Source organism: Megalobrama amblycephala, linkage group LG2 (genome assembly GCF_018812025.1).
Source record: "Megalobrama amblycephala isolate DHTTF-2021 linkage group LG2, ASM1881202v1, whole genome shotgun sequence".
NCBI lineage: Eukaryota > Metazoa > Chordata > Actinopteri > Cypriniformes > Xenocyprididae > Megalobrama > Megalobrama amblycephala.
In genome coordinates, this window is record NC_063045.1 from 45977991 (window position 1) to 45991898 (window position 13908).

The 13908-nt window shown below is 36.2% G+C and overlaps 1 protein-coding gene across 1 annotated transcript in view; it reads left to right on the forward strand.

Moving 5' to 3' along the window:
- Positions 1-13908, forward strand: part of frem2a (FRAS1 related extracellular matrix 2a) — a 77308-nt gene that overhangs the window by 13132 nt on the left and 50268 nt on the right. The window contains exons 3-4 of the mRNA XM_048178943.1: positions 5567-5713; positions 12586-12816. Coding sequence (XP_048034900.1) covers positions 5567-5713; positions 12586-12816 — 378 coding nt within the window. The remainder of the gene's footprint in view (positions 1-5566; positions 5714-12585; positions 12817-13908) is intronic.

The following is a 13908-nucleotide window of genomic DNA, read 5'->3' on the forward strand; positions in this document are numbered from 1 at the left end:
TTAATAAAAAGGAATTGTGCTTTAAAGCACATAATACTCTACTCTACTCATTCATTTTCATGTTCAGATTTATTTTCCAGGCCTGTTGATATAAGACCTTTATGAATCACTATAGCAGTTTGTAAGTACCCTCAGGGGTCATCTCCATTTGACTTCTGTCAGGCTTTATCCAGTCTCTCGGGAGGATTGAGAGTGTATCTGATGAATTATTTGTGAGCTCTATTTTTAGATGTTGTTAAGAAGTTCTTCAAAGTTTCTGGATAGAGTAAAGATTCTCATGCACTAGACACTGATTAGCTTTTAATGAGCTATTCTGAGTGAATGTCAGCTTGAATGTCAGCTGTTGTGCTGTCATGTCTTTCTAGGAAACACTGTCTGAACTATCCAGCTTTGAAACACTACTGTTTAATAAAGTCATTAGGGGCTTTTTGTGTGAGAAGCTTCATGGAAACTGTCAGTATCAGGGTTTGGACAAATCCACTGGGCTTCAAAGCAACTGTCTGTTGGTTTTTCAGAGGCAAAGCTAATGAGAGCATGTTATTGTTCAGCTTGACAAACTGAACAAATACAAACAAATTTTATATTCACATGTGTAATGCTATCCTTTTATGTCTAAATGACTTGTTTTCTCTTTTCTTCTAACTTATTCAGATCTTTTGTTGTCTTTAGTTTTCTTCTTTTCAGTGGCTTCTACTTAGGCAAGAATCTAATTCTTATACTTAGTTAACGTTTTTCAAAACCCCAAGTATTAATCTCATTTATGCTACAGATATGGATGACATTTACATACTGTGATACTTATTAAAATCCTGTGATACTGATATTTATGCTGACAAAAAATACTTTGTGTTTGGTTATATGATTGACAACATCTTTTGAATCCATAAAATCGAAAGAGGAGTTAACAATAGCAATAAGCATTACAGCTAGCTAGCATTGTGGCATGTTTTTCACAGGCAAACCTCACTCACAGTTTCTTTAGAAAATGTAAAAATCCATTTGAATTTGTTTATCTTTCTAGTAACTGATGGTGTTGTGTGTGTGCTCAGTTCATTGACCTGAATGAACACAAACCCACAGAATAGTGGAGTCCTTGAGCTGAGACCTTTTTCTTTACTTGCAAATGGTCTTTGCAGACATTTAAACCACACCCTATCAATCACTTCTTCCCTAAACTGATAGAAGATGACAAGACGAAAGAAAGTGTCATTGCTGCTCGGATAATGCACTGCATTAATACCTCTGTCTGCATTGATCGCAGAAATGATGGGAGCAATGCTTTTTGCCTGCTTATATCTACTCACAGTGGCATAATAAAAAACAAGACAGTAAAATGATTTAAATATTGTCACCTGTTTTAACAGTCGCATGTAGCTTAACTATATATTTTTAATGTATAGTTATATTGAAATATTTATTTTTAAATTATATGTATATTTATTACAGCTTCCTTTTACAATTCACCTGCAATCCACATCTATATATGGAATCGAAATATGAATAGATAAGTCCTGGCGGACCCTTGACTCCTAATTATGTTGACCACTATGATAATTCAACGAATGAACCATTAGGCTTACACTGCTAATCTTCATGAAATGTCAAATATAATCAACGTGTGAAATGGTTTCCTGCATTCTGAATTTGTATATTTGTATATCATCTGCCTAACAGTTATCGCATAGCAACCGTACATCATTACAGACTAATATTGAGTTAGAGCATTTGTAGATATTACAGCATTACCAACATTTCAATTTTTGTCATGACATCTCTCGGGCAAGGTTAGAGAGTGAGATATTAGGAGCCCCGGGTTAGCTCGAGGAAATCAAGTGAAACAAGCATTGAAAAGTCATGAATATACATGGTCTGGCTCGTTGAGAAATTGGGAATTTGTCTCTGATGTTTTCTGCGCACGTGAAGCGAATCATCAATATGCGTGCAAACTCCGAAACATGATGTAAATATAGATTAGGTATGTATGCACTAAATGTGATAAATTCACACAGACTTTTGCCTTTGACACTAGGCTTCGTAATACATGAAGTCTAAACACTTTGTTCTTGGGTATTCACTCATTTTTAATTTACTGGAGGCGTAGACTGCCTTGGGAAGTGCGGTTTGACTGGGGTCGGGGGTACCATGGTAATCATCATCCAAGTATCTTGGGATCAGTTTGTGCTTAAACTAAATGATGATTGTGATTGAGTTACAGCTGGATGATACAATTAATGCGAGATACACCAAGAATTGTGAAACCAAGCATGTGAAGTGCGAAGTCAGCATGCACAAGATATAAATATTACATTATGTCTGTTCTGCACTGAACTACATTCTTTCTCTATATAAACAAACCATTATTTTTAGTTTAAGGCAATCTGGGGCGTGTACCTGAGTGTAGAGACATTTGTGGGTGATGAAAATATCAACATTTTTAAGATTATGCTACATGGGTCCTGTATATTGGGCTGCTTTTATGCTATAAAACCTGAAATGGGTTTTCCCAAACGGTTTACATGTAAGATGTAGCATATAAGAGAGTTATTTAACATGAACCCCTTAAGTAAACACAACTGGTTGTGTGCACATTATGTTTGAATAATGATCTCTAATTAATCCCTTCTGAGTCCATTATGAGGGTCATATTCATAATGTATTAGTAGCAACGTGCACACAGAACTCCAATGAAAAGCTCTGCAGATTCCCAACGATTTGTAACGACCTGAAGTATTACACGTCTCCACCTGGACTAATATTTTATTTTTAAATGTTTACAAAAATATTTTATAGAGGTCTGCAGGAATTAGTCCTAAAACCCATTTTTGAACTTTGAGTTCTATTGTCGTGAAGTCAATAGGTTTTTTTAAATTGGTACTTGGTAATTTCTGAAATGAGGTATGTGGTTAACACAAGCTTAAGATCTTTTCACGTTTTATTCATCAACATAAAATAGAGGGTATGCATCAACGTCACTTTCCCGCCGGAACGCGCTCCTTCAGCTGGACTGAGTGGCAAAAGAACCTGCTGCATGAGTTGGTTTAATAGAGGAAACTGCGAAAATGAGAGTAAAACAAACGATTACTCAAAACCTTGGGCTCAAAAATGTTCATTATAACATGTCAATATCCATGGATTAGGTTTCTTTGACATGCAGCCAGGAGTCGTGTTTCCTGACATTTATATGTGCCTGATTTCGACACCGGGGAAATGCATAAAGCAAATCTGCCAATGAAAGCCTTATATAACTACAATATAGGTAGGTCTAAATCGGAGTGATCACTTCTATCGTCATATCATCCAGCCCTAAAACTTGTAAAGTTTTTGTCAGTGTTTATTTAAAAACACCCAATTATGCAGAATATGAGATGGTAAATATTTAAAGGTGCCCAAGAATGCTTTTTCACAAGATGTAATATAAGTCTAAGGTGTCTCCTGAATGTGTCTGTGAAGTTTAAGCTCAAAATACCCCATAGATTTTTTTAAATTAATTTTTTTAACTGCCTATTTTGGGGCATCATTAAAGGTCCCGTTCTTCGTGATCCCATGTTTCAAACTTTAGTTAGTGTGTAATGTTGTTGTTAGAGTATAAATAAAATCTGTAAAATTTTAAAGCTCAAAGTTCAATGCCAAGCGAGATATTTTATTTAACAGAAGTCGCCTACATCGAACGGCCAGTTTGGACTACATCCCTCTACTTCCTCCTTTAATGACGTCACTTAAAACAGTTTTTTGACTAACCTCCGCCCACAGGAATACACAAGAGTTGCGTTTGTAGAGTGTGTTTGTCGCCATGTCGTCGAAACGCTGTTATTTTCATCCCGCAGTCCAATCACCGGGTCTGATTCCGGCTCAAATTGATTAGGTAAAATTAAAGACATGTTTATAATAACACTGAGCGCGTGAATCTCCACGTTATGGTAAGAGGCGTGACTTTACCGGGCACGGTGCGCGCAGAGCTGTCGAATCACAACACAGGAACCGCTGGCACAATCAGAACTCGTTACGTATTTCTGAAGGAGGGACTTCATAGAACAAGGAAGTCATCAGCCCGTTTTTATGACAGTGGAAACAGCGGTATACAGATAAGTAAATTATGTAAAAAATACTGGGTTTTTTTACACGCGAAACATGAACACATGTTATATTGCACACTATAAACACAATCAAAGCTTCAAAAAAACAGGACCTTTAACTATACACTGATTTTTTTCAGTCGCTGCCCCTTTAAATCGCGTGCTCCCTGCCACACAAGCTCTCGATTATATTACAGCACATTTACAAAGTTCACACAGCTAATATAACCCTCAAATGGATCTATACAAGATGTTCGTCATGCATGCTGTATGCATGCTTTGAATTATGTGAGTAAAGTATTTATTTTGATGTTTATATTTGATTCTCTATGACTTTGAGGCTATATACTCCGTGGCTAACGGCTAATGCTACACTGTTGGAGAGATTTATAAAGAATGAAGATGTGTTTATGAATTATACAGACTGCAAGTGTTTAAAAATGAAAATAGCGACACTCTCTTGTCTCCGTGAATACAGTAATAAACGATGGTAACTTTAACCTCATTTAACAGTACATTAGCAACATGCTAACGAAACATTTAGAAAGACAGTTTACAAATATCACTAAAAATATCATGTTATCATGGATCATGTCAGTTATTATTGCTCCATCTGCCATCTCCATCTGCTTTTTCGCTGTTGTTCTTGCTTGCTTACCTTGTCTGTGCACAGATCCAGACGTTAATACTGCCTTTCCTTGTCTAATGCTTGAACATGGGCTGGCATATATGCAAATATTGGGGGCGTACACCCCGACTGTTATGTAACAGTGTTATGTTGAGATCTGCGTGTTTTCCGGAAGTCTTTTAAACAAATGAGATTTACATAAGAAAGAGGAAGCAATGGGGTTTGAAACTCAATGTATGTCTTTTCCATGTACTGAACTCTTGTTATTCAACTATGCCAAGATAAATTCAATTTTTCATTCGAGGGCACCTTTAATTGATGAGTTGTCAACACAATATATAAAAATACAATATATAGGGTATGATTTCACTGCAAAATCCAACATTTTGACACAAAATGATAACTGCAAATCCATGTTTCTCTGCCTGAAGTCCAGTTGTTATGTGAATTGTGGTGATCTTTTTGCTTCTTTTTTCTGTAGCTTTCGGCAGTCTGTAAAAATATACCTCAGATTTGTGTCAGATCTATTTGTACAGTGTTTTGGGTTTTTTTTCGCGGTGTATTTCTACGTTTAACTTTTTACTTTTGGCAACTGTATTCATAATAGTTTTGTTAATTTGTGAAGATTATCATGATGAACAAATTGTAAGATTCATAAACTTTTGTTAGTCACAGAGCTTATTTCCTGCAGTAATCCAAAAGCCATTGGAAAAATTCATATTTTTGTCACGCGAACCAGTGTAATGGTAACTTCCGAGTTGGCCTACAAAATTTCGTAATTGCTGCAGCACTTTGTTTAATTTAGCAATGCTTTCATCTGCCAATAATAGTGCCCCGTTGTACACATTTTATCTGTTATTTTTAGGAGGGAACAAATTGAAGAACCAGCAGTTTCGTCTGAACTGGGCTTGGATTTCTCTGGAGAAGCCGAAATATGTTGTGGATGAGCAGGATAAAGTTCTCGAGGTGATCCTCAGACGTCGAGGTTTTCTGGGTGAAACGTCTTTTGTTGGTGAGTATCAGAGCAGTGCATCATTCTTTATTTGATTTATCTACCATCAAAATACTCCTCCACCTATTTTTGCTGCAAAAACAAACTATTATTCAGAATTGATTAACTTTGACAAGAAGTCACCAGTACAACAGTGAATCATTAGCATTCAGTAGCGCCCGTGTTCACAGCGAGAGCTGTTATTACTAAAGCTTATCAACGGGAAGCTGTTAGAGATGTTTTTCTAAGTGCTTTTGGCTTCTTTGTGTCTGAGATGAAAGCCCTCGCTCTCTCTGACATCCGTAGAACAGTCTGAACATTTTTTTTTTTTTAGCGTACACCTGCTTATCTTGCCCTGCACTGTGCTCAGCACAGCCCCACATGTGGTCAGTATTCATGAAACCAAGGGTCTTTGTTCACGCTGCTTTGGATTTGTGGTTTGTGTGCGTTGGCTTTGAGGGATGTTGAAGTTGAAAAGAGGTAATGTGAAAGTGGAGAGCAGAAGGCAACAAGCGAGATGAGAAGGAAGGAAGCTGATAGAAAAGATGGATATGGGGTGTAAATAATGAGGTTCTATGCAGGTAAGTGAAAATGAGTGATCAAGCTGTCTCCTCTCTGACCTTAATCAGTCCACTTATTCCTGCTTTTCTTATTCCTGTTATGGATAACATCACTATAATCTGAGGGGCCCTTCTCACAGAGCTAATTTTTGCATACCAACAGCCGCTGATTTTTTTTAAAAATTGTGGTTAAAAGTAGTTTAACTTTTAAGAAAACGCATCGAATCGAAATCGAATACTTACCTACTATAGGCCTATAATATGCGAAAAACAGAGGAATAATGAATGGAGGTGAAGCGATGCAACTGACGCTGGTACTGTAGGTCGCGTGATAATGACAACATGGTGGATGTAGTACGTCTGGATTACATTCATACTACACACATTCATACTATATATAACATTCTTTTTTAACGGCCGCAAAGTACGTTCAAATTCAAATGTAGTATTTCGGACACTCTGCTAGTTTTTTTCATTCTTGCATCTTGTGTTTTAAACTAAAAAGCATGTTTAGTGTGAGTGTCCCCATTGGCTTCATTTTCTGTCACCATTGCCAATTTTGTCCCTACCTCTTTTTAAAGCAGCTACCAAAGAGATGTGTATAATACAGAAGCATCATCTCATGTAGTTTAGACAGCTGTAATTTTGGTAGTTTAAAATAAAATGTATATTATACCCTATTAAAAGATGAAACTATGGAAGTTGCATTTGATCTTTTTTTTTAATGTTTCTTTTTTTGATCTGAAGTGTAAGTTGGCTTCCATATAGATGTTCTTATACTGAAATATTTGAATAGGCAGTGGCTATTTGCACTGCGCAAATAGCAATGGATGCTATTTACACAAAGTGAAAATACCAGCATTTTCTTAGTGATATGCTATTTACACTAGGTGAAAATAGCGATAGATTCTATTTACACTATGTAAAAGTATCAGTTCTTTGCAATAAGAGTAAATAGTAATTAGATGCTATCTATTCTTTATATTGGCAGATACTATTTGCACCTCAGTATTTTTGTTTATTAACAAGATGCAATAATATCATAGAGTGTAAATGATTATATTTATTAAAATTATTAAATGGATTCTGCCTTATTGGGAGAAAAAAAACCCTCCCTACACCTTCCCCTAACCCTACCCAACAAACACTTAATATTATTAACCACTCGTTCGCAATTTTTTCCACTTTTATTACATTATTTTAATTTTTATTGGAAATAAATGCAAGCTCCTCAAAAGACGGATTCAAACCTGCGTCGATCACATTAAAAGCCAGGTCTGCGAGCCTTACTCGCTACTGTTGCACCATTGAAGATGTTTTTTCTGTGCATCTTTTTAAAAACCAGACATTGGTGGGCGGAGCTAGTGTAAATAGTGTTTGCCAACAAGAGATGCTATTTGCACTTAATGTAAATAGACACTCCAATCAGTAAGATATATAATATATAATTTTTTTTTTTTTTTTTTTTTTTTTTTTCAAAGAAATTAATACTTTTATTCAACAAGGATGCATTAAATTGGTCAAAAGTGACAGGAAAGACATTGATATAATGTTACAAAAGATTCAGATAAATGCCATTCTTTTGGAAAAATATTAAGCAGAACAACTGATTTCCACATTGATGATAATATTAGAACGATTTCTGAAGGAACATGTGACATTGAAGACTGGAGTAATGCTTCTGAAAATCCAGCTTTGCCATCTCCGGAATAAATTATATTTCTATATATAAATTACAATAGAAAACAATTTTAAATTGAAATAATAGTTCACAATATTAATCTTTTAATCTCCAAATAAGAGACTTCTTTCAAAAACATTAAAGGTGCCGTAGAACGTCTTTTTAAAAGATGTAACACAAGTCTAAGGTGTCCCTGAATGTGTCTGTGAAGTTTCAGCTCAAAATACCCCATAGATTTTTTTTTTATTATTTTTTTAACTGCCTATTTTGGGGCATCATTAAATATGAGCTGATTTAGGCTGCGGCTCCTTTAAATGCTCACGCTCCCCGCCCACGGAGCTCGCGCTTGCCTTAAACCGCATAAACAAAGTTCACACAGCTAATATAACCCTCAAAATGGATCTTTACAAAGTGTTCGTCATGCAGCATGTCTAATCGCGTATGGGATTTATTTGGATGTTTACATTGATTCTGAATGAGTTTGAGGCTATGCTCCGTGGCTAACGGCTAATGCTACACTGTTGGAGAGATTTATAAAGAATGAAGTTGTGTTTATGAATTATACAGACTGCAAGTGTTTAAAAATGAAAATAGCGACGTCTCTCTTGTCTCCGTGAATACAGTAAGAAACAATGGTAACTTTAACCACATTTAACAGTACATTAGCAACATGCTAACGAAACATTTAGAAAGACAATTTACAAATGTCACTAAAAATATCATGATATCATGGATCATGTCAGTTATTATTGCTCCATCTGCCATTTTTTGCTATTGTCCTTGCTTGCTTACCTAGTCTGATGATTCAGCTGTGCACAGATCCAGACGTTAATACTGGCTGCCCTTGTGTAATGCCTTTGAACATGGCTGGCATATGCAAATATTGGGGGCGTACATATTAATGATTAATGGTGTTATGTTGAGATTCGCCTGTTTTTCGGAGGTCTTTTAAACAAATGAGATTTATATAAGGAGGAGGAAACAATGGTCTTTGAGACTCACTGTATGTCATTTCCATGTACTGAACTCTTGTTATTTAACTATGCCAAGGTAAATTCAATTTTTAATTCTAGGGCACCTTTAAAAAAATCCAAACTTTTGCCCCAAACTTTTGAAAGGCAATGTATAGTATATAATTAAATAAAACTCAACACAATTCTTTTGAATTGGACAGCAAGAATGATTGCTTTATATCACTGTGTAAACAAAACACAGCGAGGAAAAAATGATGTCCGAATTTCATTTTCGGATGAACCATCCTTATAACAGCAAAAGTGTGATAGTGTTAGTTAGCTTGCAACCAGTGAAGAGTATTTGAGATCAGGTTTCATCTGCCTCTGTGCTCTTTGGAGCCTGGAGCTCCGATCTCTGACAAACATCATCCTGCCCCTCAACAAAGCTTTCTACTTTTTCACACACGCCTGCCTCTGTCCTTTTCTCTCTTTTTCCTCACGTCTCACTGTGGCTGGCGTCCTATGCTGCTTGTTGTGGTTAGAATGGGCCCCCCTGTTGTTAGAGAAATGGAATTGAAAGTGAACTCTCTCTCATTCTCTTTTTATTGTATTCACCTTATATCTTTCAGTCAATTTCTGTCTTTCTGTGCTTTCTCAGAAGATTTTTTTTCACATGGTTGGATGGAACATGTGAAGGTTTTTATGATGTTGTAGCTTAATGCTGCAGCTAAAAAGACCTTTAATGGTCACTTAAGGAGCCTTATGAACATCAGTTTCACAACAACTCTAGTGCGAAATAAAATTATTTTAAATACAAAAATCATATGCGATTCTTTAGTCCTTATATTTTTAATAGCTTAAATTTTCTATTGAAATATCTGTATTGAAATAACTTTTTACTTGTGATGTTTCTAGCTTAAAGTATTAGTTCACTTTAAAATGAAAATTTACCCCAAGATTTACTCAACCCTTAAGCCATCCTAGGTGTATATGACTTTCTTCTTTCTGATGAAAATAATTGGAGTTATATTAAAGGTGCCATCGAATGAAAAATTGAATTTACCTTGGCATAGTTAAATAACAAGAGTTCAGTACATGGAAATGACATACAGTGAGTCTCAAAGACCATTGTTTCCTCCTCCTTATATAAATCTCATTTGTTTAAAAGCCCTTCGAAAAACAGGCGAATCTCAACATAACACCGACTGTTATGTAACAGTCGGGATCATTAATATGTACGCCCCCAATATTTGCATATGCCAGCCCATGTTCAAGGCATTACACAAGGGCAGCACGTCTGGATGTGCACAGCTGAATCATCAGACTAGGTAAGCAAGCAAGAACAATAGCGAAAAATGGCAGCTGGAGCAATAATAACTGACATGATCCATGATTACATGATATTTTTTGTGATATTTGTAAATTGTCTTTCTAAATGTTTTGTTAGCATGTTGCTAATGTACTGTTAAATATGGTTAAAGTTGCCATTGTTTATTACTGTATTCACAGAGACAAGAGAGACGTCGCTATTTTCATTTTTAAACACTTGCAGTCTGTATAATTGCATAAACACAACTTCATTCTTTATAAATCTCTCCATAAGTGTGTAATGTTAACTTTAGCCCGTTAGCCACAGATCACAGCCTCAAACTCATTCAGAATCAAATGTAAACATCCAAATAAATACTCACATGATCTGATGTATGCAAGCAGCATGAATGACGAACACTTTGTAAAGATCCATTTTGAGGGTTATATTAGCTGTGTTAACTTTGTTTATGCAATGATAGAGTCGAGAGCTCGGGGGCAGGGGAGTGTGAGATTTAAAGGGGCCGCACACTGAATCGGTGCATATATAATTATGGCTCAAAATAGGCAGTTAAAAAAATTAATAAAAAAAAATCTATGGGGTATTTTGAGCTGAATCTTCACAGACACGTTCAGGGGGCACCATAGACTTATATTAAATCTTGTTAAAACTGGTTCTAGGGCACCTTTAATAAATATTCTGATGCATCCTCATCCTCAAGCCATCCTAGGTGTATTTGACTTTATTCTTTCAGGCTTTATAATGGCAGTGAACAGGACCAACAAGTATGAAGCTGAAGAAAGTGCATCCATCCATCATAAACGTACTCCACTCGGCTCGGGGGGGTTAATAAAGGCCTTCTGATGCGAAGCAATTCGTTTGTGTAAGAAAAAATATCCACATTTAACACATTATAAAGCAAAATATCTAGCTTCCGCCAGACCACTTCTGTATATGTAGAAAGTGTAATGCCCCTTGCTGTTCAAAATGCTTACACTACATCCTATGCCTTCCGTCAGTAATCCTTTTTTCGTAAATTAAATACTGAAAGCTGTCTGGCGGAAGCTAGATATTTTACTTGTTAAAGTAATGATGCTGAAACTTGTTAAATATGTATATTTTTCGTGAACAAACACATTGCTTTGCTTCAGGCCTTTATTAACCCCCCCAGAGCCATGTGGAGTACATTTATGATGGATCTGGATGCACTTTCTTGAGCTTCATACTTGTTGGTCCCGTTCACTGCCATTATAAAGCTTGGATGCGTCAGGATATTTATTAATATAACTCTGATTGTGTTCAGCTGAAAGAATAAAGTCATATACACCTATAGGATGGCTTGAGGGTGAGTAAAGCTTGGGGTAATTTTCATTTTAAAGTGAACTAATCCTTTAAAAGGATGGTTGCCCAGACAAAATTCCACACAATATCAGCCATAATTTCTGCACTAAATATGGTAGAATAGTCTTTCAACTCTATGCATCAATAACTGCTCCAATAAGTGGTCATTTTTCCACAGGTTTTTGTTGTAGTCATACTTTTGTATGTAATCATTATTTCATTATGGGCATGGCAAATTCATAAATTTGAGTCAAATTTACTCATAATAAATTGACATTTAATTTTAGCTAACCGAAATAACATTTTAGATTACAAGGAGGAAAAAAAAAAGAAAATGCAGTAAACTGTAACAAAGCATGTAAATTTTTTTTTATGCTTGTCATGTTTCAAGTGGGACAATATAAAAAAATCTATATTTATAATTAGATCCCTAAATCTACAGTCTTTTTCTACAATTTTGTTTTTCTTGTCATGTAGTATCTTGAGTGTTATGGATTTGAAGAGCAGCGATCATCCAGCATTGATCTGAAAGACTGTGGTGATTTAATTCCTCACATCTGTTAGGGAGGTTCTGGCAGACGGATCCCTGACAGTGTCTCTGCTTGATGTATCAGAGATCAAACGCTTCCGGGCAGGTTCACTTCAGGTTTTCCCACTGTGTGGGAATCCCATCACAGCTTCGTACCTATGTTACAGTAGAGAGGAAGTTGAGTGTACATGCTGTACTTTAGTTCAACATGTTCCCTGATTGTGTTACTACATCTTAGCCTCAAAGCATTAGTCACTTACAGACCTGGGGCTTTTTAAAACTTCTGTACATGGTGCATCTCTTTCTGAATGGCATCGATAATGCTTAGGCGCCTGCGCTGTTGTGTGCGATCTTTATAAGCCTGGGAAATGCAGACCTTAGCTAATCTGAGCATATGAATTTCATAATAAGCTTCTTTGAGTAGATCATTCTCAAAGTCATGAGTTATGACACATCTGGAGGCTGGAGATATGAAGTCAGGAAAAGTTTGTCAAAATTGTTGTATTTGTGCTGTTTTAAGGGATTGGTACTCTGGATGGCAGTGCAGAGAAGGAGAAGGATTTCCTGGGAAAATCTCAAAAGCAGGTACAGTTTAACCCCGGCCAGACTACAGCCACATGGAGAGTGAGGGTTCTCTCTGATGGGAAATACGAGCAGTCCGAGACGTTCCAGATTGTCCTGACTGAGCCGGTGATGAGTGTTTTGGAGTCACCAGCAACAGCCACAGTTGAGATTGTGGATCCGAGTGATGGTAAGTCCAACAGAAGTTGACCAAACATATTCTGATAAACATGTGACAATGAACACATTTTTAAAGGGGTCTTATTATGCTTTTTCACAATTTTAATTTTAGTTAGTGTTTAATGTTGCTGTTTGAGCATAAAAAAGCTTAAAGTCCTTTCCAAAGGTAGATATTTAATTTAACAGAATCCACTTTCCAAGAACTACAACAAACTATTTGTTTGGACTACAGCACATTTTTTCCGGGTTTTGTGAAGTCACAATGTTACTAATTAAATAATCCTCGCCCACGGAATGCACATAAACCTTCCAGAACCTAAGAGAATACAATGTAGGCTACGCACAAAAGCTTCTCCTGAAATAGAGCAGTTCCTACTTTGTGTTGTTTGTGGATATCTAAGAAAATTACAAAAAACAAAACAAAAAAAACATACCACTCTGAAATGTCCTATGAAATCTGTTGTGCATGATTCTTTTGTTTGGCTTGTTTGAGCCAGACTGGGGAGAGGGGTGCTGGAATAATGTAAAATATGTGGGAAAAAAAATGTTTTTTGAACAATCAAGCATGAAAACATATTCTAGTCTGCCCTAAAAACAAAATCAAGACATTGTAAAAGGCTTCTTTAAATTTCAAACCTACCAGAATTATAAACTGTACATTTTAAATTTATAAATATTACAACCGAAGAGTATTTTCTGCACCCCTGAGCATCACTAAATGGAATGGTAAAAACAGGGATTTGGAACAAAATGTTTTTCATTTTGGTTCATTCTGGGGCATATTCTTCGTACCTCGCTTAATACATCTGAGATGATTTGACAGATGCCAGATCTTCTAATCGTGATAACTGAACTCTGGCTAATTTGGTTCTTCAAACGAATTTGCAGATTGGATTAAAATATCTGGATTAAGTTGTCTAAGATTACTGCGTGTTCTCGTGTTCCATGAAAAGGGCAGATGTATCGATACACGAAACCACGATCAACAATGCAGCGATTGGCTGGAGTCAAGACGGCAACGTAAAGACATCATAGAATGAGAAAAGACACCTGACGAAAAACTTGACGAATTTCTAGACATTTATAAGGAAACAGCCAAGCG